The 26,648-nt window shown below is 37.3% G+C and overlaps 1 protein-coding gene and 2 long non-coding RNA genes across 5 annotated transcripts; 1 reads left to right on the top strand and 2 right to left on the bottom strand.

Moving 5' to 3' along the window:
- LOC109850945 lies at positions 3,431-5,849 on the bottom strand. Of its 2 annotated transcripts, none has more exons than XR_002249625.1 (3): positions 5,761-5,849; positions 4,322-5,129; positions 3,431-4,165 (listed from the first exon to the last, which is right to left on the bottom strand). It is a non-coding gene; the product is annotated as an uncharacterized LOC109850945 (long non-coding RNA). The 2 variants fall into 2 exon arrangements; XR_002249626.1 differs by lacking the exon at positions 3,431-4,165 and adding an exon at positions 4,196-4,235.
- LOC109850944 lies at positions 5,913-6,924 on the top strand. Of its 2 annotated transcripts, XR_002249624.1 has the most exons (4): positions 5,913-6,005; positions 6,163-6,256; positions 6,359-6,423; positions 6,591-6,924. It is a non-coding gene; the product is annotated as an uncharacterized LOC109850944 (long non-coding RNA). The 2 variants fall into 2 exon arrangements; XR_002249623.1 differs by having other exon boundaries at positions 6,359-6,924.
- LOC109850488 lies at positions 24,846-25,975 on the bottom strand. The gene is made up of 2 exons (XM_020420499.1): positions 25,779-25,975; positions 24,846-25,633 (listed from the first exon to the last, which is right to left on the bottom strand). Exons 1-2 carry the CDS (start codon positions 25,909-25,911, stop codon positions 24,993-24,995), a joined length of 774 nt encoding a protein of 257 aa, XP_020276088.1. The 5' UTR covers positions 25,912-25,975; the 3' UTR covers positions 24,846-24,992.

The raw sequence follows: 26,648 nt of genomic DNA, 5'->3' as shown, positions 1-26,648 counted from the left end.
GGTGCGTCGGCCATGATGATTTCGTCCACTTCTGGATCGCTGTCGATTGCGGCGTTCTGGGTGCGACGGCTGGATTTAACTAGCTGATTTGACAAAGCTCAGATTTGTTGGTCGTGCATTTGTCTCATCTCCTGCATAACCATTTCTATTTCGATTTTGAATGTTTCTTTCTGCTTGGCTAGAGCATTCTCAATGATTTTGGCTATTTGCTCGGTGTTGATCATGAACACTTCCCGAGCTTGTCCTATGCTAGACGTTGTATCGTCAGAGGCAATTGCGGAATAAGAATCCGAGAGTTCGTCGTCAGAATGGATTCCTTCAAGGACTCCCTGGTAATCATTATGTCCAACGGCTTCTAGCTGAAGCTGAGATATTCGTTGGGTTATTCCCGAACTGACTTCTCTTCCTGGAGAAAAACTGGGGTTCGAGCTATTTGAACTAATCGGAGGCTTCCCTTTATCGACAACGTTGATAGTAACCGCTGGGAGTTCGTCATCTCGAGCAAACGATCGTCTTTTGCGAAAACTCCTTGATTTGGGCTTTGATGCTTCAGTGGAGACCTTCTCAAATACCGAGACCCTTCGCGGAGCGGTCTTAGGGCAGCTACACGCTGATAATACTGCCCTGATAATTTTGATACACTGACAGTTAGAGTCCGCTTCCCGGGTACTTCTCTTTCGAGATTTATTCGTACCCCAGCCCGATAGTACAACTCATCGACGTTGCGGTCAGAGCAACCTATCGGCTGTTTACATAAATTCTCAGGTATAACGCATTCTTCTGTTTGACGCGTTTTCCTCTGAGTAAACATCGCCTTGTTGGCGTCTACAGGAGTCGCACGCTTGGAATCACACCTTTGTGAGGATGAAACCTTAACGGGCTCCTGATTTTCTACGCGCACCGACAAGCGGGCCGTTGCAGAAATCATTTTGTTAGGAGGTCGTGTACGACCCCCAGTCCGGATGTTGGCTCGAAGCTCCTTCAACGGTCTCAAGCTTTCCTTAACAGGCGCTTTTCCTCGATCCTCGGGTAGAGAACCGATGCGATCCTTCAACGGGACTCTAGCTTTGGGGAGATCCACGTTGTCATAGGGCCTTGCCGGAGGTGCGAGAGCAATAGGAACGGGATCTGGAGTTGACAAAGGCCGGAGAGCAGCCTCAGATGCTTTTGCCTTAGGCGATAATTTGGCCTTTGGCATCCAACCTTGCTTAGATCTTGGTGTCTTTTTGACCACCTTTCCTTTCTGTAACTCCTGTGCATTCCGTACAAGGATCCTCATCTGCGCTAACAGTGCGTGGCGCTTATGGATGCACTCCTTAAGAGTTGAACGGGTTCGTTTGACACGAACCCATTCATTAGTAGGTGGTTGGGAGGAGGTTCCCAAAGCTTGTTGCTGGAACACTTTGCGCCTTCTGCGTTTCAGATCCGTATCATAGCAGATCCCGTCAACAGGCTCCAAAGCCTTGGCAAATTGACGCGCGAGATGTTGACGGCGCCTTTGACGAGCCCTCTTCGTCAACACTGGTGCACTTTCAACGGGCAACTCCTTGACTTTCGAGGAGTTGTCACGAACGTTGGATCTGGTTTCTTTGGAAGTCGGCGGATCGTTGCGAAGTGTAACTACAACAGTGACGATGGAGAGATCGTCTTCTTGGGTCTTCAGATCTAAAGACCAGCGGATCTTCCTGGAGGAGGAGGCCTTCCTGCACCTGCAAGGAGAGGCAGATCTGGAGGAGGAGGAGGAGACATACTCCTCGAACTTTTGCTGGTCGAACTCGTATTCGACCTCTTCGAGCACAGGGATCTTGATCATCGGCTGCGGTACGACAGCTTCGGCAGCGAAGCTGTTGGCTCCCACTATGATCGCCAGTTTGTTTGTGGTGAAAGTTGATGTTTCCATTGTTATCGAATCTATTACAACTTTAGTCGTTACAATAAACTCGAATGAAATAAAAAGTTGATCTTTTTATAAGATCTCCTTACACAATAAAAATAAAAAGTTTACAACTTTATCAAACAAACACAGAGATCATTTATCGGTCTTCTGCTTGCGTGGGATCTTTGCCTGTGCCAGGGTTTATCCGTGGACCACCGTCGATCAGATCTGATTACTAAAAAATTGGACAGAGCTTCGTCTATCCGCCAAGGGATCGAGAAAACTGTAGCTCTTATCTCAGCGAAGCGAGATAATCACTCTTCTTAAGATTACCACAACGGGATAATCCTAAGGAACGGATCCGGGCTACAGATCTGAAGAATCTCTCTCTCTTGCGTTGAAGAACTCGATCCGATCTCTCCTCCTCCTCTCTGAAATTCGTGCACCTTCAGTCTTTAATCCGGCAGGGCTTCGCCTAATCTCCAAAATTCCAGATCTTGAAAAATGAGGGCCTGAGGCTTGTATTTATAGGCCCGGGGGAGTTTGGAGCGGTTAAAACCACACAAAGGCCCAATTCTGCGTTGGAGACACCCCAGGGTGTCTCAACCTGAGCCGAGACACCTCGGGTGCCCCAGTTCAGCCTGAGACGCTCCGTTATGCCTGTTTGATTGTTTCCGCCGTAAATTCTTCGTCCAAACTCGGATTTGAGTGATTCCAAGTGCGTTGGAAAGCTGACGAAGAGTTCTATAAGCTCCAATGATTATATCATCAGTTGAACAAATAAGACACGAAGGGTATTTCGCCGTTTGTGAACGATACGAGGTTCTCGATCAGTTCGTATCTTCATCATTCCGAAGCTCCGTTGTTTCACGTAGTTCGTCGGTTTACTTCAAGCGTTCACCGACATCAATCAAGCTTCTGTGAACCAGATGGTGACGTTCATCGTCATTTCCTAACACTGAGCTGTTCGTGAAGACCTATAGACAATTTTCGATGCCTACATAGAGAAAAGTAATTATTCTGTATTTTCTTCTGACAGGAAGGCAGAAAGTAGTTGTCATCTTTTTCTTTTATTCCAGTTGCCTGTTAAGGATGTTCTTTCAGAAATGTGAGTGGTTGGTTTTGATGGTTGGGAAGATAACTTATCAAGAGAGAAGTGGAAATGTTCTTTCAGAAATGTGAGTGGTTGGTTTTGATGGTTGGGAAGATAACTTATCAAGAGAGAAGTGGAAATTGACCACTCTTGGGTTCATGTCCAGCATTTGATGGTTGGGAAGATAACTTATCAAGAGAGAAGTGGAAATTGACCACTCTTGGGTTCATGTCCAGCAAAAAAAATGAACCTAAAAGGTGCATTTGTTGCCTGAGGATATATCTCAAAGCCCATCAACATTGTTTGCATTGTGAAGAATCAATAGCTGTTGTAGAAATTTCTACTGGGAATATATGCAAAAATCATGCATAACCTTCATTTAAAATTATCAAACAACCGTATTTTTAACAATCTAAAAAATCTCAAAAATAAAAGTATGAAGATAGAAATTCACTGGTCAATTGATTTTAAACGACCTGTACATTTGAGACATCTCGGCAGACTCTCAAGGAAATTGAGTATTTTGTACAGGAACTATAATGCGCAAAAAGTACAATTTGAAGCTGAGTTTTTCTCTCAGCTGAGAAAAACAACCTTGCATGAACTTATTTCTTTATTGTAGTTAGAATTCGAATCAGAGAAGAAATTGATGAAACATTTTCAAGGTACTCTTTCTTTCAGATTAGTTGAATCCCAATTAAGTATAAAGATCCATTCTTCCCTCTCTTCCAAGTTTTCTTCTCTCCTATTACTTTTGAACAACCAAAGACCATAAGGTAAATTGTGGAAAACCCCCCATCTATAACTAAAGCCGCACTTACAACCCCTCAAGTACTTTATTAGCACTTATCATCTTTGGATTGACCTTTTGAGAAGGATAAATTGCAGATACCTTCATTTTCTCGTGAATTGAGAAGTTATAAAGTGTTAAAAATGATTTGAGAGGAGATAAGTGCTATAGAAGGTATATATGAGGGTGTTATCTGCAAGTTGCACAATACAATATGGGGATTAAAAAAAGAAAAGGAATGAAAATCAAGTGATTTCTTTTGTGAGTTTGGCTACCAGAGGAAAGTGCAAGAGGAGGGGAAAAAAGAGGGAAAATAAGCCAAATTTTTCCTCCAAGTCACTGATAACAAAGAAACAAATATGCACCTACCTTTGTTTATTTTATTCTTTTCTTCCTATCATTCCCTCTGCAAACAAAACAATACTATATTTGCACCTACCTTTGTTTATTTTATTCTTTTCTTCCTATCATTCCCTCTGCAAACAAAACAATACTATATGGTGAAAAGGGGGAAAAGAGCAGCATCAGACTATCAAAGGATTAAATTAAATATTTGACTTACTTCATCAACTCCTCCCATATCTTCAACATTTAGAAATCCCCTTGATCAAAGTATTGAAGACAATGACATTTGGTCGCACGCCCATATCTTTCATCTGATTCACAAACCTCAATGCATTTTCTATTTTACCTTCTTTGCAGTAACCTCTGACTATAATAGCCAAAGTGCATTCATTTGGCCTTAGTTCATTCTCCATCTCAAGAACCATATCCTCATCTCTCTTTGTTTCTCCATTTTCAGCATAATCTCTTGCTATAGTATTATACGTGACAACATCAGGTCTCATGCCAGAAGCACACATCTTATACACTGCATTCCAAGCTTCACTAAAGTTTTTCTGATCGCACCATGCTTTAATCAATATATTGTATGTTTTCTGGCTTGGCCTTGCCTTTGCTTCACGAGACATCATATCAAGGAGCTTCTATGATTCTTCAGGCTTACCCGCGATACCGTATCCTTTAATGAGAGTGTTGAAAGTACTGGTTGTTGGTTTACATCCACTTTCAGCCATTTTCTAGAAAATTTTCATGACTTCATCGATCTTTCCAGCTTCAGAAAAAGCATTTATTATAGCATTGAAGAAGATTGAGTCAGGCTTCAACCTATTTTCTTCGACTTGAGATAGGAGGGATGGAATTGAATTGAACTGCTTTTGATTGGTGAGGTCAGTTAATAGCGTAGTATATGTTACTAACGATGGCTTATGTCCATCTTCCACTAGGCTTCAACTTTTTTATTCTGAGCCTTGAATTCCCCTTTACATTGAACTTGATATGAGCCTTTTGATTATTGTGTTGAGCAGATCCTAATTGCCAGAAAGATAACAGTCAGCAACTAGCCTATCATATTATAGAAGCTTGAAACTATGTACTGTTTACTTTAATTTGATTAACATTTATATTTTTATGGAAAAAACCAAATATATAAAATTGCATTTGAATTATGCATGAGAAAAATTTTGATCAAGGAGACATTTGTAGACATTAATGATGGGGAAAGCTATTCAAATTAATGGTTAGAAAGCTATTCAAATATTAAAAAGTTATCAAATTAATGGCTAAATTTACTTGCTATTAGTTAATGTCATCAAAGATATTTAAGGTTGCACAGTAGTCAAAATACTTATTTGTATGAACTATAAACAGAAATAAAGAAGAGATGACCACAACCTCAAGATCAGATAACCAAAGCTACCTATTGAATTAAGACTTAGAAAGGGAGGAAAATGCAACTCTGAGCACCTTTACCAATTGTGAAATAGACTATTCTTCCAGAGGAAGAGCCTTAGTACGCAGAATATATCAGCCAAAGTTAGATGTTCAAGTATCTGTTAGGTATGAGAGTGAAGAACAATGACTCCAAACACTTCAACATAAAAAAAACTAAGTAGAAGCTACAATGACATATTCTTCGATCCAAACACAAAGAACACTTACCTTTTCCCTTCAACTTTTTGATTCTGAGCCTTGAAGTCCCCTTTACATTGAACTTGGTATGAGCCTTTTGATTATTTTGTTGAGCAGATCCTAATTGCATGTTGTTTGAGCTTTTGCGAGGTTGATGGTATTTGTACACAAATGTGGATGCAAGTTGATCGGTTACCATATCAATCAATGGCGTTATTCATTCTAACTTCATCAATTAGGTTTATATCATGATATCAAATTACAATACCAATTCAGTGAGTTGCTAATTTCTTTTGTCTTTGAAATTTGCTTTATTTTCAGATATATTTTAACTTGTCTTTTTGTCACATCTGGCCATATCAACATGTTGTCAAACCATGTAAAGTGCTATAGACTGATGACCAAACTTTAATTAATTTTTTTTAATTCCAGTTCAGGGCGTTAGGTAGAGCAACCATTTGGGGTTCATTTATTCCTCTGTTTGTTGGGTTATATACTGTACAAAATGCCTATATCGAATTCTTATGTAAGCATCTCGTTTCTTGAACTTGAAGTTCAAAAGTAGTCCTGATCATGAGTATTTCTAGATTTGATTTTATTGTTGCTTGTTTCTTATTTATTTTACTAGAAGTTGCATCCACTATCAGGGCGATAATCAGCCACATCAATTGATTTGTAATCTAAAGAGATCAGGTATGTTGTAATCTAGCTTTGAAGAATTACTGTTTTATTGTTATGCTTAGTATTTTTTTACTTGTTAAAAGTTGTAGATATGAAAAATAATGAATATCAAAAGACATCGTCATGAATTTAATAGATATGCGCAGACCTTTACCTTCTTTGTCTCCATGTGGTTGTAGGGATTCAGATTCTGATTCGCTTATTACTGACATAAACAGACGTAACTCATTTGGTTGCTTGCATTCTTCACCTTCAGCTTGTGCTCTAGAAGCTTGCTTATCGAAAAGGCATCAAGGTCAACAGTTTGATAAGAAGCGCGGGACTTCAAACACATAGTTTTTCTCCCAGCTACAAAAAGATTGAAATATTCTTCAACAATGTTCAATTATTCATGTTACCTCTTCGCAACATGATCTTTGTGGCATTATTTTAATTTTGGTATTTTGTATTTTTATTATGTATGTTGCTCTCCAGGCCAACAGTTTTTCCTCTGTCTTCAATTGTATTTGGATATTACAGAATAAAAGTTTAATAATAGTTTATAACTGCTTTAATATTCAACCCCACCTAACCCCCTAACCCCCACCCCCACCTAAATATCTGTTGTTAGTACTGTTACCGGAAGTTCTAGCATTAAAAACAAGGAAAGGAAATATTCTAGCATTAGATTTATTGGTGCTATGAGTTACATGTGCAGGGAATATGCTTCTTGAGAACTAAGAATAATAGTGACAGAACTTGTGTAAATTCATAATCTCCTTTCCCTGATTCACTAAGTCCTAAATAATCTATTTAATCCTTTTTAATTTTTAATTTCGTAAAAAGTTTTCCACGAGTGATTGGCTTGCTTCTTTATAGATTTAGCATCTCCCCTCCTGTGTAGGATTACCACTGGCCACAGGTTCCTACATTCAGTATCTCATTTAAACTTATTTAATGCATAACCTTTGGCTTTCCCAATAACTCTATAAAGTTTGATTAAATTACCAAACTTTGAAAACTTTAGAGAGAATGTACTTTTGTTTTTCAAATAAATAATGTCTCAAAAATATTTAATACATGCATGTATTTTATTTTGTTCTTGAAATCATATATCTAACATAGACAACATAAATTTTCTGAGCAGTGAAAATTTTCGTGGAGATTAGCTATGCTCAGGTTTCTGTACCTAAACAGCATGCATAAACTTTCCTCCTCATCAGTCGTTGAAAATGATGTGTCTTAATTTATTGATAAATCTTTTCATGTAGTGATTCGAACTCCTCCTCTCCTCTGTATTCTCTTCTCCTTCAGAGACTAACAATTGCTCCCTCTTTATATACCCATACGTAGAGATATAAGAAGCTGACCATCAAAACAGAAGCACAAACTAATAGAGCCTTGCCATCTCACCCAACGAAATTAAACTAGCATCACATGATGGCACATATCTCATATGATGAAGAATTCCGACCTTTCTAGTGTGAAGCTTGAGGCGAACACTCCCAACGCCTTCAACCCTCATCTTCTTGTTGTTTTAACGATCACGTCATCAAATTCTTCATCTTTTATTATTACAAACGTACATAGAGACTACAGAATCTAACATCCAAGTGTTACTCATATCAGTACATGTACTCTGCATCAATAACACCACATCTTCATCACACACAACCACCAAGGAGTCCATCTTCTTTTTATTTTCTTGAAGCTTCGTCTGTCTAATACTCTTCAAATCATCTCGCATCTGGGAACATATGAACTTAATGTGCCCTTCTCTCCATAATAATAGCATTCCCTTTCGCTGTCGTCTCGGGCCCGAGATTTTGACCTTCCTCAATAACTCTCACATCTCCCCTTACTCCTTCCTCGATTAGAACCTTCAAATTTAGTACACTCTCACCACCATTAGATGCGTTCTCCTTTCCCATCATTCTTTCATTCTCAGGTAGGAGTGTTGTCACATCGTCGAACTTTAAAGTTTGCTTCCCTATAATTATCATCTTAACTAACAGCTTGTACGACTTTGGCAAGGAAGATAATAGGAGTAGTGACTGCTCTTCTTCTTTAATCTCCTCATCAATATTCATAAGTTGACAAACTAGCTGATTAAAGGCTTTGATATGGTCTTGAATTACAACATCTTCTTTCATCTTTAACGAATAAAGCTCTATCCTCAAACACAATCAGTTGGTCATCGATTTTGATGCATAAATCCCCTCGAGCCTTTCCCACAGCCCCCTTAGTGTGGTCTCCTGCATAACATTGTACTTGATCTTGGGGGAAAGTGTCAAACGAATTATGCTAACCTCCCTCTTTTGCATGGAACTCCATTCAGCATCTTTCAACCCTTCAGGTTCTTCTATTTCAAAGCTTGATCAACACCCTATAATAGAAGAATATATTGAACCATGCTTTGCCATACTGTAAATTTTTTCTTACCGTTGAATAGCAAAATATCGATCTTCAGACCCGAAAAAGTCATCATCCTCTAACCATAATTAAAATTCAAATCAGTCACTATAGAGAATAAAATTGATAAATCCGACTTCAAAAACAAACTCAACACATCCAAAAACCCTAAGAACGACTCCTAGATCACTAAAATCCGCTTTCAAATCATCGATCAGAAGACAAATCAATCCTAACTGTTGGATCTACAAGAACGTCAAACACCAAGCATAAAAAAAAACCACGACGCAAGATCCATGTTCACAAAATTAAAGAAGCCACGTGATGATTGATAGCCCTTTCACGAATCTTCATGTGGACCCCACTAAAATTTCAACATTTCCCCTTTTTTTTAATTTTCTCCTCAAGCGTGACCACTGTCGGTTTTCTCATGAATAGAGAACCCAAAGCACGCTGTCACTGTGATCTCATCGCCACACCTGACCTCACAAAGAAAACCAAACCACAAACACTGCTATCTGCAGCCATTCACACATCCACAAACCGTTGAACCCTGCTCTGATACCACTTGATAGGAATTTTAGAGCTCGCAAAAACCCCAAAAATCACCAAACACAACAAATAGAATCACACGAGATTTAACGTGGAAGATCCTCAACAGGAAAAAACCATAGGATCAAAATCAATCCACTATCACCTCCAAATTACTATCTTTTGTACGGATAAATACTTTCAAACCATCTTTCTCACAATACCCTTGAACCTGGTTACACCCTCTAAAATCCTGATTACAAGAATATTGTCTCTCTCTTTCTCTCTACTCTCAAACGCTAAAATAGGACGCCTTATTTAAAGACACTCTGACTTGGCCTCCAAGTTAACTTGGCCTCTAAGAAAACTATTAGGATTGGGCCTAGCCTTCAAACCCGCATCCGACTTGATGTTTGAGTTGGTACCCAACAAAATTCTAGAGAATTTCTAATCCTACCTAACAATCTGGCCTCAACGAATAAACTTCTTTGAATAAAAAATTTTGAGTGCATAAAATGAATGAAATCATAAACTAATGTTGGTAATTATATCAATAATATTGGAGAAAATAGAGTAAACATAAACCTGATGCATCTGGGGTTGCAACAATCGGCTCATCATCGTTGAAGTTCATTTCGCCCACTAAACTACCTATTAAAACTCACTAATCGAAGATTTTACTAAATTTTCCTTTTTCTGCATCTCAGCACTTTCAATCCCCTATTATGTAGACAAGAAATAATTAAATTAATTATGATATTTTTTCCACATACCCTTGCATAGTCTTTCCTATGTGGGTCCCACTCATGTAAGTTTAGATTACGTCAGCAATTAATCATATTAGTGTAGAGATTTTTAGATCTCGCAAAAACCCTAAAAAAACCACCAAACGTAGCAAATAAAATCACACAAGATTTAACGTGGAAAACCCTCAACAGAAAAAAACCATGGGATCAAAATCAAATCCAACTATCAGCTCCAAATTATAATCTTTTGCACGGACAAAGATTGTCAAACTCTCTCTCTCTCTCTCTCTCTCTCTCTCTCTACACTTCTTTTTTTCTCTAACAATAGAAGGAGATATATTGGGAAACCAAAACTCTATCTCTAGCATAAATTTCTAATTAGAATAAGATTCAAACTCCTAATCATGATGGAACCCAAACTCCTAATCATGATAGATCTCTAACCCTATCTAATTCTCATGAAATTCTATAAAGAATTAAAAATAATATACTAACTTGGAGTTTGAGTTGATACCCAACATATCCTCCCTCGACGAAAAATCTCCAAATGTCTCAACGGCTTCAGAAAAACTCACTCTCTTCATCTTGTTCTTCACCTCTCCCTTATGGACAAGAGTATGAGAAGAGTAATCTACACTATTAACGGATTACCCATCTAAATAGCAAATATGGTTACTATTTTTCCTCTCTTGCAAAATCAAGTCACCATCCCTATACACATTACACCACTCTCCTTCACCCGCATACTTGTACCCACGTGATGCCATCTCACCTAACAAAATTAACTTAGTACCATATGACGACACATATCTCACATGATGAAGAATTCCGATCTTCCCAGTGTGAAGCTTGAGGCAAACACTTCCAACACCTTCAACCTTCATCTTACTTTATTAAAGGCAAACACTTCAATTAATTAATTATTAGTGCACGTGCGTTTAACAAATTTGTTTTATGTTGCACAACACTTCAAAGATGTTGTGACAATTTAACACCTTCAAGCCTCACTCTATATTTAGCTTATTTCGAAATATTACTTTATTAGTGTTAATAATGAAGTAGGAAATTATACTTAAAAGAGAATTCATAGAAAATTTTAAACAAATTAGTTGTGATTTATAGTGGCTAGTATAAAGATAAACAGTTGAAACATTCTCTATGATTATGGTAGTGATCATTAGTGAGAATTAAGAAAGAGAGAGTAGGAGATTAATTTGTTATTGGGAGGTTATAAAAATTAAGTATATTTAGTTTATGCTGAAATTAAAGGGTAGTGTTTATTAGGGGGTGGGGGTGGGGGTGGGGGTAGGGTTTCATTATTGTTAGTGATGGAGATTAATAGATGAAATTAAAGATTAGGAGAGGTTATGAGTGAGAGATTAAATAAAAAATTTATAGGTAATTAATGGAGAGGTTATGAATATGAAGAGGTTATAAGTGAGACATTATTATTATTATTATTATTATTATGTCCAACTATTTTTACCCATTTGCATCATCTTAAGTTTTGATAGCACATTATAACTATAACTTTAAATAAAATATTTTAAGTAAAACATATTTTGTTAAATCATGAATTTCATACTTGATTGGGTTTTATGGTTCTCAAAACAAAAATTAAATACAAACTTCAAAAATCTTGATTGACCAATGAAGACATAAATTATAATAAGCCAAATCAAGCAAAGAGAAATTTTAGTGGTAAAAAATCAGTTGAAACATTCTCTATAAAAGATAGAGAAAGAATCTTTCACTATAAATCATGCTAATCTCATCATGTTATAATAAGAGATAGTAAGTAGTGGTTGGTTGTGTAGAGAATGAAATCCAAATAGGAAAAATCCGGAAAAAGAGACGTTCAAGGATTTGAGGAGGTGCAATGGAGATGATGAGGGTTGCATATGATGTATTTATTTTTGTAAGAGATTTTTTATGATTTATAGTGGTTTAGTAAGAAGATGAATGGTTGTAACATTTTTTTAATTATGATAGTGACAATTAGTGAGAATTATAAGAGACTAATATGTTAATGGGAGGTTAAAAAAATATAAACAACTTAGTCAAGGTGAAATTATTTTAGGGGTTATGAATAATAATGCATTTAATTGGGGGTTATGTATGTATGAGGTATGGTTTATGTATGGATGCATGCAATTTATGTATGCATGTATGTGTTTTAAAGGGCATTTTCGGAAGAAATGCTTTAATATACCAACACACTTTTATAATAGTATTAGGTATATGTGTGTGTTTGTGTGTGTGTGTGTGTGTGTCTCTCTCTCTCTCTCTCTCTCTCTCTCTCTCTCTCTCTCTCTATATATATATATATATATATATATATATATATGGGAAAAGTGAATCTAAGGTGACACCCTAGGCTCCCACCTAAGGACGCGGCCTAGAATCTCATCATTTCCTAAAAAAATTTGCGATCCGCTCCGTTGAACATTATCTACACGTTCTTAAACCCAAACACACCAATTTTGGGGTGAAACCGTTGTGTTTTGACCATTCATTGAGCCGTGCAAAAAGTTCTATTCATTCAAAACGTTAAAATTGGCAAGCGAGATTGATAAAGGGTCAAAACACGACGGTATATACCCAAAAATTGTGTGTTTGGGTTTAATACGTGTAATCAAAAGTTACAACGGAAGCGGATCGTAAAAATTTTTTAGGAAATGATGTGATTTGTACGCGTCCATAGATGGGAGCCTAGGGTCACCTTACGATTTATTTTCCACAATATATATAATATAATATATATATATAATAAAATATAGTAATATATGTGTGTATGTATATGTATGTATGTATGTATGTATGTGTGTGTGGGGTGGTTGTGGTGTGTGTGTGTTGTATATATATAATATATATATATATAATATAATATTATATATAAATAATAATAATATAAAAATATATATAATATAAAGTGAAGATTAATAGTACCTTATCATAGGAGGATTTGGCTCCTTGACGCCCTATGTGGTCAGCAAATCTCCTCCCAATCAACTGCATAAAAGTAGAGAGCGAATTATAGAGTTGGTCGGAAAGATTTGTGCCTAAGGCCTACTTTATGAGGATGGTAGAGGAGGATTGTGGCCGACATAAGCACAAAATGAGGAAAACCCCTTCTATGACAAGGATACCAACATTAACTATATATACTAGTTCAGTCAAAACCAGTCAACAGACACATGTATTAATTAATCATTAAACAGCATGCATTATCCATCAAAGCACAGATGAAAACAGTGATCCAGATTCTTGACCTCAACAAACACGTCCTCACATGCAGGCATCCAGATATCCTCGGATCCAGATTCATTACCTCAACGAAACACGTTTTCAACCTGCAGAATCTAGATAAGTTCGTAAATGAGGTAATTACTGCATGTGTCTATTAACTTATTGACTGACTCCCCAGCCATTGATTCACAGATCCAAATGGATGGATATGTTTTTAGTATAGTCGTAAGAAGTTTATTAGAACCATTCCATATATCATATATATAAATATATATCATTATATATATAAATATATATAAATATAATAACTATATAAGAGCGAGGGAGAGAGAGAGAGAGCCTAAAAACTAAAAACCTATCCTAACCATAAATGTCATTATTATACTGATATATATATATATATATATATAGAGAGAGAGAGAGAGCCTAAAAACTAAAAACCTATCCTAACCATAAATGTCATTATTATACTGAGTGCAATAAATTTTACTGTCATAAAAGAGTGCAATAAATGTCATTATTATACTGAGTGCAATAAATAGGAGCAACAAATAACCAATGAATCCAGATTCACTGGATTGAATCCAGATTCACTCCAGCGAATCCAGTTTCACCTCACTACAGTGAATCTGGATTCACTACAGTGAATCTGGATTCACTACAGTGAATCGAGATTCACTCATACGTGTCTTCGTTTTTTTAACTCATATGTGTCTTCGTATCCAGTGAATCTGGATTCACACTTTAATGACAGTAAAATTTATTACAGCGCTCTGACAGTCTCTGGCTTTGTAAGACTCAAGTACTATAGTTTTTTTCCCCCTTTTATCGTTCTAGACTTGGTTCTCTTGAACTTGAACTAGATGTCATGCTTTGTACTAAATTAGACTATACATATTAAGGCCCTTAAATCCAAAGACTGTTCAGGTCCTTTTATATTAACTCCTGGCTATTAGTAGATGGCTCAATGACGACCTGCAGCAAACTTCACCTTCTTAATATTTATTTTTTTCCCCCACCTATTAAGTCAAACATCAAAAAAATATTTACAAACTAAGTTAGCTTCTCAGAAGCTTCAATTATACTCACCCTCGGCAAATTCTTTCATATACCTATATCTAAATGATCAAGATTTCATTAAATCACCCTATATATTCAATATTCTGTTGCATAGTGATTGGTGGGTTAATGTTTAAACCTGAAATGTAGATTAATTAAAAAACGACTGATATACATTATAGACAAAATTGAATACCACTTGCATTCTTAATTTAATTTGAAGGAACGACGATTTCATTCACTTGTCCTAATTAAGGTCAAAGTGATTAGTGACGAGTACGGCGTTGGATCGACCAATTCAACCCTATTGATTGGAAATAATTGAATTCTAGATAGTTTTTCGCTTACCGAAAATTTATGTAGATTTGGAAACAATAATTGAGCAAAGTCTTTTGTTATGAAGTCAACACGGACTCCACCAACTCGAGGTAAACAAATGTGTAATGGAAACATATCTTGATGAGATTGGAAATGGAAACATGGCCAACTCATCTTTGTTCCAGATCGCGTTAACATGTATTGTTCTAGTATATTTTTCTTTTCTTTTTTTCTTTTCTTTTTTCCATATGCATCGTTATCAAACCATGAATGACTCAGTTGTTTTTCTTTTATATACCATATTTTGTAACAATCGTTGAACGTAGGGGTGCTAACCCGTATCCGTATCAGACGAAATATCTGTAACCGTATCCGTTAGGGTACGGTAGATGTGGTTACTCAAATCTATAATCGATTGTTTGGGTGAAAAGTTAATGTTTTCATTGTGCAACTTATTACAATTTTAGTCGTTACAATAAATTTAAAAGTCTGATCTTTTTATAAGATCTCCATACACAATAAAATAAAGAAAATTACAACTCTTCTCAAACAAACGCAACTGACATTTATCTACCGCTACTTGCGTGGGATCTTTGCATGTGCCGGGGACGTTAATGTCCGTGGACTACCAAGCGATCAGGTCAATCCGGAGTTTCGTTGATTCGCGAAGGAATCGAGAAACCAAAGCAATTATCTCGGCAACAGCAAGATAACCACTCTTCCCCGAGATCATAGCTAGGTACGATCTCAAGGGAAGGAACCGGGCTATGGATCTGACAAACTCCTCTTCCTTATGTCGAAGAACTCGATCTGGTCTCCTCCTCCTCTCTGAAATTCGTGCTCCTTAGTCTCCCAAGGCTCGAGAATTCCAGATCTGTGCAAATGAAGGCCCTAGGGCTGTATTTATAGGCTTCGGGACCTTTGTTTTTGGATAAAAACGACCGATTTACTCTTATCCTCTGTTATAACCACTTTATCATGTTCTAGGATAACATTAGATCAGTTGGAATAAATCCAGGCGGCTAATGGTCGAAAACGGCTCAAAATAGCATTTTTAGGCCGGGAGACGGTCCAAGTGTCTCGGCCTTGGGGTGTCTCGCCCTTGGCCGAGACACTTGGAGTATCTCGGCCTTGGCCGAGATAGTTAGACTGTCTCCGATGTTTTACCTCTAACTCTCTCATATGACCTCCAAAAGAAATAATTCAAGATGCGTTGGAAATCTGACAAAGAGATATATAACTTTTGTGTTTTGATCTTCTTCATATTTGAATCAAATCATGGCCAAAATCTCCATTATTCTCCGAGACACAAACACTGTCTCGGAATTCTGAGGCAGTTTGTACTACCTTTGATATTTTAGCTTTATCTCTCTCATATGATCTCAGAATGAGTTGATTCAAGATGTGTTGGAAAGATAACAAGGAGCTCTACAACTTTTATCTTTTGAGATTCTTTATATTTGAAGTGAATCATGGTTAAAACAGCTCTATAAGGCCCAAGATAGTCCAACTGTCTCGGCCTTGGCCGAGACAGTGCAGCTGTCTCTCTGTTGTTTTACCTCTAACTCTCTCATCTGATCTTGGAATGAGTTGATCCAAAATGTGTTGGAAAGCTATCAAGGAGATATACAACTTTTGTCTTTTAATATTCTTCATATTTAAAGCGAATAATAATCAAAACAGCTTTATAAAGCCCGAGACATTCCAACTGTCTCGGCCTTGGCCGAGATAGTGCAAGTATCTCTTTACTATTTTGTCTCTAACTCTCTCATACGACCTCGGAATAAAGTTATCCAAGATGCGTTGGAAACCTGAAGGAGAAATCTACAACTTTCTTCTTTGATATTCTTCAGATTCAAAGCGAGACAGTATCTACTAGGGCCGAGACACTTGGAGTGTCTCCGCTAAGTCCCAGACACTTGGAGTGTCTCCGCTAAGTCTCGGACACTTGAAGTGTCGTCACTAAGTCCCGGACACTTGAAGTGTCTCCACTAAGGCTCAGACACTTGTAGTATCTCTGCTAAGTCCCGGACACTTGAAGTGTCTCCATTAAGTCCCGGACACTTGAAGTGTCTCCACTAAGGCTCGGACACTGTTCAGGCGCGTCTCGGTTATTTTCGTTGTATTTCCATCGTCCTAACTCGAAATTATGTGATTCAAAGTGCGTAGAAAATTCGCGAAGAGGACTACAATCTCCTATCGGTAGATCATATTCAGAATGGACGAGATACGATGGGCGCTTCGTCTTTCGTGAGCGAAATGTAACTCCTGATCGGATTGTATCTTCGTTATTCTGCTATTACGTTGCTTCATACGGTTCGTCGACTCACTTTATGCACATGTCGACGTCAGATAAATCTCTTTGACTCGGATAATGACGTTCATCATCTTCTCTCCGTTTCCAGCTGCGTGCGGGGACCCATAGATAATTTTTGACGCCTACACCGATAGGATATGGTTACGGATATGGTTTTGTAGTGAAATATCCGTATCTGAATCCGAAATATCCGAATACATATTAGTCATACTCTTACGATAGTTTTGATTCTTAGATTATGGATTTGTGGTTAATTTTGATGATCAAAATGTCTAATCTTAACTTTTCAGTTATAATGAATATATTAACGAACTCTTTTGTATCACATAAACCATGTTTTTCTCAACACTATCTAGTTTTCTCATATCCGTTTTGTATCCGTATGCATATCCGCTTATATATCTGCATGTATATTCGTAACCGTATCCGATTTTTAGCGGATATGGTTATGAATTTTCCTTACCGATCGAGATATATTTATATCTGTATCCATATCCGAGATGGATAAGCGGATATAGATATGATAAACATCATATTCCAGTCGTATCCGGACCGAATGCACCCCTAGTTGCACGAGGCAAATGCAAGTATGAAAGAGGATAGCAGGTGCGAACCACGTGATCATGTTTAATATAATCTTTCGTTCTTTTACCTATAAATCATTGCCCATGAAGTTGTCTTTTGTCTCACCAACTCATCACCCATTGGAAACTACTTCATTGATAACTGTCTACACCTAATTTTTTTGAGAACAGACATCGGCTAGGAAACAAGTGCAATGACCGATGTAATCAAGGAGAAAAGCTAGATAAGTATCAGCGAGGTTACCCCTATTTATACCTCGCTCAATCAACTCCTAATGTTGCACTAGGGCATGTGAGACCCCCTATATATCAATGACAACGAATTAGAACAGGCAGGCTCCCACGACCAAACCGGCTATTTTTTGCATTTTGGCCGTTTTGCCCCTTACAACGGTCAAAAAATAGCTATTTGGTGAGGGTTTTTTTTATCATTTGCCTAGGAGGCTCTCTTTATAAATAGAGGGGGGGTTTTACTTCTTCTCCTCACACGAAAACTCATCTACTTCTCTCTAATACTCTCTTATATAATCTTATATCTCTTATAATCTCTTATACTTTCTAATCATTTCATCAAATGGCTTCTGGCTCTGATTATGAAGAGAAAAATCTATCTCTTACCGATATTGAAATGAGTCCTCCTACAACGGTAGCTACTCCTCCTACCGATCCTACCAGTGATAATCCCGAATCCGGTGGCGACGAATCTGTACCAAGAGCTCCTAAAAGGCCGAGATCCTATGTGTGGAATTTTTTTGAGAAGATAGACGTCACCAAGGATGAACACGATAGGATCCTCACCCAGAAGGCTAAATGTACGTTGTGCGGCCGGATTTTCCAAGCTCATCATAAGAGCGGCACCAACCACCCCAAACGTCATATAGAAAAACACAACAAAGGCCAGACTCCTCAAGGTGATATCCGATAATATATGATTTTCTAATCCTCCTCTTCTGATAGACTCGGTACTTGGAATTATGACGCTGCCCAAGCCAGGAAATGCGTCATCATATTTATCATTCTTAAAAATCTTCCTTTTAAATTAGTAGAAGATGATGAATTTAATGATTTGTTTAGAGATGGCTTTTATCCCGAATTTAAAAAAATTTCTCATCAAACCTGTCAACGTGACATTTTAAAACATTATCAAACGGATCAAGGAAAAATAATTTCTTATTTTAAAATTTTAAACTGTAAATTTTCTTTAACTTCTGATATTTAGACATCTAAAGCACAAACAGGTTATTTATGTATCACAGCACACTGGATTGATAAAAATTGACAAATGTTTAAAAGAGTTGTTTCTTTTATTGCAATTGAAGAGTCATATACCGGTATTAATATATCCAATTTAATAGTTGAAGAACTTACGAAACTAGAAATTGATCAAAGAATATTTTCTCTTTCACTAGATAATGCAAGTAATAACAATGTAGCTGTAGATTTTCTCAAAATAACTCTGTCATTGCCCTGTCATGGTGAACTTTTTCATATTAGATGCTGTAGATTTTCTCAAAATAACTCTGTCATTGCCCTGTCATGGTGAACTTTTTCATATTAGATGTATATGTCATATTTTAAATTTAATTGTTCAAAATGTATTTACTAAAATTAAACCCATGATAGAAAAGGTTAGAAGAGTTGCTTATATGCATACTGCTTCTGAACAAAGACTTAAAAGATGGAAACAAATATGTAAAAGAAAAAATATTAAGGTTAGACTAATTCCAAAAGATGTTGACCATATGTGGAATTCCACCTATGCAATGTTAAGTGTGACAATAGAATATAAAGAAATTATAAATAATTTTATAAATTATTATGCTTCTAATTCTAGCTCTGGTAGCACTTATGGAATAACTGAAGATGAATGAACAATTATATGTAATTTAAATGAGATGTTATAAGTTTTTTACGATGCTATTATGTTATTATCTGGTTGTTATTATCCAACTATTACTTTAGCTGCTCTACAAATTTTAAATATTCAAAACTTTTTTACCAAATATCGTATGAATGATACTTTTGGAGCTATAATTTTTTAAATGGAGAGCAAATTTAATAAGTATTTTAGGTCTATTCCTCATATTTTTGGTTTGGGGTTGTTATTGATCCATGTTTGAAGGATATTGGCCTTCGAAGTTTGTGACAATCATTGTATGATGGACAGATTATAGACTTAGATGATGGATCCATCCTTACTGTTACTTCTTATCATTTAGCTATTAGAAATTATTTTCAAACATTATATGATGAGTATGCAGCTAGATATTGTGTAGCTGCACAACAGTTTGCAGCTTCGGCGCCTTCGAGCTCAAGCCGAGGTAAAAGTGTAAGTTTTGATAAGCATGCAATGGTCGCTGAGCTAACTGGTGGGTCTGGACTTGGATCATCGTTACAGGTTTTTGAAATAGATGAATATTTATCAGCTTCTTTAGTTAAATGTCAAGGAAATACTTTAGATATTTTACAATGGTGGAGAGTATATGGATCAGTTTCATATCCTATACTTTTCATCATGGTTCATGACTTACTAACAGTACAGGTTTCGACGGTAGCTTCGGAATCCGCCTTCAACACAGCAGGACGTTTGATTGACGATCATAGGACATGCTTAGATCCATATACTTTACAAGCGGTAATGTGCTTACAAGATTGGTGGAGGTACGAGAAGCGAACGCAAGACATCGATCGGATAGCTGGAATTGAAGATAAATTTGAAGAGTTGGGACTAGCAAATAGATATAAAGATTAAACAATATTCATCAAATTGTAATTTTTATGTCTTAGCTTTAAATGTATAATGCATTATTTTGGAAATAGTTGCAAATAATAGTGATATAGGTGAGTAGGTGCCAACCTAGTTGGGATGTACTCATCTATTGTGATACGACGAATTCCGAAATAAATTATACTTGTAAAAGATTTACTGATTATTAATAAAGAAGTTATTTTTATCATCTTTTATTTTTATAATTTTTTTGTATTTATAATTTATGTCCTTTCAAGTTATTAATAATATGATTGTTTTTATTTTTATTTTCTGTATTTTTTTGTAATTTTTATATATATTTTAAATTTTAAAAAGATTTTTAAAATTTTTAAAAAATTTTAAAAAAAATAAAGAAAACAGACAAAACCTGGCCCAGTCAGGCCCGGGCCCGGGGCCACCGGGCCCGATTTTTCGGACCGGGCCGAATAGACAGGCCTAGACTCCGCCAACTTGACTTGAACAAATGTGTGATGGAAACAAGTCTTAATGGGATTGAAAATGGAGACATGGCCAATTCAATGTGTACTATACTTTTATTTATTCTATTTTTCCCCCCTCTATGTATCCTTTTTTTTGTCAATGAAAATATTGTATTCATTCACCAAATGTAATGAGTTTAAGAACATCAAGATCCTCCTATGTGAGATATCAAATTTACAAAGTATCAGGAAAGTTCATCCTTCTAGCTATTTATAGGGAACTGATCCATTCTTTAAAATCTTCCGGTAGGGAGCTGTTGAGAGTAATGATTAATATATCCATTTTGATTTCCTTCACCAACTGATCCTTGCTTTTGCACTCTTGCTTGAAGATCCTACTGTTGCGTTCACACCAGATTTTATACAGTGTAGAAGTAAAAGCCAGCCTCTTTACTTTCGTTTTGTTCCCTTTACCTCTTATCTTGGTACAGAACCAGTCAAGGAGGCATCTCCAGCTGCAAGACTTCCATTTAAACTGCAACCAATTCATCACTTGATTCCAAACTTCACTTGAAAAAGGACAACTAAAGAATAAGTGGTCCCTGCTCTCCAATCCAGAGTTTGAACATAAGCAGCAATTGTTTTCTGTCACAATATTCCTCCGCATCAGCCTATCCTCTGTTAGCAACCTATCTTGGATAGCAAGCCAACAAATTAGAGAATGCTTTGGATAGTTCATATCCCCCCAAACAGTATTTCGCCATTTCACCTTGCTGACATTGGGGGAAAGAATCCTGTACAGGGAAGAGAGATGAAACTTGGTGTTTTTATAGCATGAAGCAATAAGGTGACTTAGGTTAGCTTCCCCCCCACAGTGAATCAAAGAACTGTCTCTAGTCTTCAACATTTGTTTCCATGTCCATGAATCCCCATTTTTTGCCTGCACTTGCCAAATGCTTTTATCTTTTAAGTAGTTTCCATGAATCCATCTAATCCACAACAGTTCTTTATTGACATGTATATTCCATAAATTCCTCAAAGCTGAGGCTCTATTCCATATTACTGTAGAGAAAATACCCAGGCCTCCTTGATCCTTTGATAAGCATATTTTATCCCATGAGACAAGAGCAGTTTTGAGTGACTGATCCTTTTTCCCCCACAAGTAATTTCTGCATAGTTCATCAATTTTATGGAGCATTTTCATAGGTAAAATATAACTAGAAGTCCAATAGATTTGAACTCCAAGTATCACACTTTTTATCACCTGAATTCTTCCAGCATAAGATAAAGTTCTGCACTTCATCTAGTTCTGAAATTGACCAGAAATCTTATTGAGGAGGGGGAGGCAGTCTACATAGGATAGTCTTTTATATAACAAAGGAACTCCAAGATATTTGATTGGCCATACTCCTTCTTTGTAACCCAGACAGTCTCCAATTGCTGTTTTGATAGTATCAGATACACCTCCATAAAATATTCCTTCTTTGTAACCCAGACAGTCTCCAATTGCTGTTTTGATAGTATCAGATACACCTCCATAAAATATTGAACTCTTCTCAGGATTGGCTTCAAGCCCTGTGGCAGCACTGAAATCACTCAAGCATTGATTCAAATTTTGCACCGAGAGAATATCTCCTTTTACAAATAAAAGAAGATCATCCACAAAGACAAGATGGGTGATATTTAACTTCCCACATCTAGGATGATACTTGAAGTCCTTTTCATTCTTTAACTTATCCAATCTCCTAGATAAGTATTCCATCCCTAAGATGAACAAATAAGGTGATAAAGGGTCACCTTGCCTCAGTCCCCTCTCCCCTTTGAAATAGCCATGGAGGGATCCATTTAAAGAAATTGAATACTTTGGAGTAGAGATACAAGCCATTATCCAATTTGTCATCTTACTAGGAAAACCCAGACCCTGCAGCATATCCTCCAGAAATTCCCAGCTGAATGTGTCAAACGCTTTCCTTATATCGATGTTGAGCATTACTCTAGGTGAAATATGCTTCCTCCCATAATTTTTAATCAACTCATGCGCAAGTAGAATGTTGCTAGATATCTGCCTACCTTTTACAAAGGCACTCTGAGCTTCATTTACCAAGTGACCCATAACAGTTTTTATCCTGTTTGCCAAAATTTTTGAGATGATTTTGTACAAACAGTTGCAGCAAGATATTGGTCTATAATCAGATGGAGTTTTGGGGCATTGAATTTTAGGGATCAAAGTAATTGAGGTAGAATTTACCATGCCCAACAACTTTCCAGTTCTGAAGAACTCTTGAATAGCCTGTGTTACCTCTTCACCAATGATTCCCCAAGCTGTTTTGTAGAAAACTGCATTATACCCATCAGGCCCTGGAGCTTTCCCATCAGGCATAGAGAATACTGCTGATTTAATCTCATCTTTTGAAATATTTGTAGATAGGAATCTGATATGTGTGTCATTTAAACAAGGCCCATTCCTGATAATATTGATATCTGGGGGGTTTGTCTTTACTTTAGTCCCCAGGAGACCTTTGTAAAAAGAGATTAATTCACTTTTTATCCCCTCCCCATCTGTAATTCTTTCTCCAGAACTATTATAGATCACTGTCACTCTGCTATGGTGTCTCTTGAATTTAATGATAGAATGGAAAAAATTAGTACATCTGTCTCCCTTAATCCCCCACTCAATTCTTGCCTTCTGTTGGTAAAAGGACATCTCACAGTCTAGCAATTTATTATAGGAGGCTAAGCATTCCTTTTCTTTGTTGATGAGAGCAGCATTGAGATAGTCTTTCTGCAGATTTACCTGAACTGTATCCAGATTTTTCTTTGCCCTCATCACTTGCTCACTAATGTTAAGGTAATGTCTTTTATTGATGTCTTTTAGAGCATTTTTCAGATTTTTTAGTTTTGTGAAGACTGAATACATCTTGAAACCCTCAATCTGTACTTGCCAGGCTTCAGACACAGCAGACAGATAACTTGCATGTTTAGTCCACATATTAAAGAATTTGAAGGGTTTTTTCCCTTGTAGGAAGTCCTCATGAATTGAAACCAGTGCTGGAGAATGGTCAGAGAAGCTTGGCAATAAGAATTCCACATGACTAGAATTGAAATTGTTGATCCAAGAATCATTTACCAAAGCTCTATCCAATCTACTCCACACCCTTGTGTTTGCTTCTTGCTTATTGTTCCATGTGAAAAAACAACCAGAGTTTTTAAGTATCCTTATTAAATCATGAATGACTTGGTTGTATTTGTTTTTATATAATAAACTTTGTAACGGGTAGTTGCACAAGGCAAGTGCAAGCGTGAAAGAGGATGGAAGGTTGGTGCGAACCATGTGATCATGTTTGATATAATCTTCTGTCCTTTCGTCTGTAAAGTCAATGTCCATGATCTTTTGTATTTTGTCCATAAAGTCGTTGACTCGCCGTCCACTCCACTGGGGGCAACTACTTTTTTGGTAATTGTTTAAACCCAATTTTTGCGTAGAGACATGTGCTAGGTACTAACTGTGGACAAATTTTCAAAACCGACCCCTTGGGGTTTTTATTTGCAAAAAACGACCGGTTTTGAAAATATTTACAAAAACCGACCCCAGGGGCTGAAAACAGGTCGGTTTTTGAAATTTTTTTTCCCAAACTTCACGGGAGTTGAACTCCCGTGAAGTTTTTCTCATAACAAAACTTCACGGGAGTTCAACTCCCGTGAAGTTTGGGAAATTTTTTTTCAAAAACCGACCTGTTTTCAGCCCCTGGGGTCGGTTTTTATAAATAAGTGTGAAATGGGTCGTTTTTTGCAATTAAAAACCCCAAAGGGTCGGTTTTGAAAATTTGTCCAATGTCCGATGTATTGCAGGGTTAGCCTTGTTCATATCTCATTTAGGTTGATTTTATCAGCAATAAGAATAAATGGCGAGGTAGTACTGGCATTTAGGGCCGGTTGAGTAGTGAAGTTAAACTGTGCACATCCAAGAGTAACTTATGAGCTCCGCTCAGAAAACATCGACCAACATTTGCTTAATTTCAGTGGTACAAGCCTGAAAACAACAAGCAGCAATGCTGATACAATTCTGTAGCCATGCATGTCTCTCACACTGAAATTGCATAATTATTAGAAAAAGAAATTAAGATGCAATATTATCGTTGAAACATCGATCAAATGAAGGCAGAGGGCCGGGATGAAGAAGGACAACTTTGGCCTCCATCAGGCTATACATAAGGGCGTGACGGAGTACTGTATTTCATCAAAATGCTGGTTCCATTTTGCATTCGGGTCGTCAGTTGAGAACATGGTCCAAGTACCAGTGGAACTCTCGTACCTACTATGTGTGATGCGGTTGAACTTCTTCACATCCTTGTTCTTCTCTACGTCATCAGCGTCAATGTCGACAGTGAAGATATCTCCATAAGGCCTCACAGAGTGCAGGAAGAGAGGCAATGAGATGGGATCGACGGACACCGCCGCAAGGTCTGAAGTCACGACGATGCTCCTCCCATCCGGACTGAAGAAGGGATGGTTCACATGTCCCGCTAGGTCATTTCCGCTTGCGATCACTCTCACCACCACTGACGGGTCGCTAGCCTTCACTAGGTACACCCCAAAGTACCCCGGGTCGAGACCGTTGTCACTTTCTGGCGCATGTTCAGGCTTGTCGCGGGTTGACGAGAATACTATCCAATCTCCAGCCGGGGACCATTGGCAATGAGTGTCGGTCCATTCCCCATTTGTTAGCCTCGTTATTTTGCCTTCTCCGTACTCCCCTGATACCGTGTCCTCCATTATGTATAGATTCTTGTGCCTTTTTCCCCCTCCACCTCTCGTAGATCGGAACACTAATTTCGTCCCTGCAGTTAACTACTGATCAGTATTAATTCTCAACCCGTGCATCCATCCGTACAAATTATAATATTAATGACAGCTACATATACATATGTATGTATGTATGTAGAGTAAAGCTGGAATGAACCTAAGCCTCGCGCGCTGTATTACCATCCGGATTGGTGGATGGGAAGGCGTCGTTGAAACGGCCTCTTGTGAGCTGTTGACGATGCATCGCGCAACTGGACACGTTGGGGATGGCGCAGATGTACACAGTTTCGCGAGCATTGAAAGAAGGTCCCATGCACACATACAGTATATCCTTTTTCGGATCTTGGTTCCAAACGGGCGAGAAGATGCTGTCCCGGTCTTTCGTCTGCGCAAATATATAAACAAAAAAAACAGATAGCGCCACATATCAATGATAGATTAGTACAACAATGGTGTGTGTTATTAGCTGCATAGGGATATATATGTTGGGAAAAACAAGCATAAAAACAGACCCAAAAAAGTACAAAACAAACTATATAGGAAAGAAAGAAAAGAGCAGAAAGTTAGAAATATCATATTAAATACACTTCAAGTTTGAAATACTTTATAGATGTGTCGAATCGCCCTCTTAACAGAGGACTGGCATTGAAGAAACTATGCCCCACCTACGGCAGCATTGGGTCTGCACAATACTTCCGAGGATGAGACGGTTGCAGTTTAAAGAAGCACTCTCTTCTTGTGAACACCACGACTATTTCTTCAGTCCATCAGAACCTCCAATACTTAATAGCTTATAGAATTATTAAAAGAAGAAGAAGACAGGAGATTTCGTTTTTCTATGTTTTTCAAATGACCAGAAGAAGCCCTTTTATACATGGGAGACAATGATTTGAATTCCGGTTATTGTAATGTTTGTAACGTCTGCAATAAAACCTATTCAATCCTTGTAATGTTTGTAACGTACGAAACTTTCAGCTAGTTTTAAGTGAGCATATGCAAAACGTTTAAGCTCGTTTAAAGACAACACGTGCAAAAAGAGCACTCGCCCGA

Source organism: Asparagus officinalis, chromosome 7 (genome assembly GCF_001876935.1).
Source record: "Asparagus officinalis chromosome 7, Aspof.V1, whole genome shotgun sequence".
In the NCBI taxonomy this organism is placed as follows: Eukaryota; Viridiplantae; Streptophyta; class Magnoliopsida; order Asparagales; family Asparagaceae; genus Asparagus; species Asparagus officinalis.
This window is presented reverse-complemented; position numbering and strand designations above follow the sequence as displayed.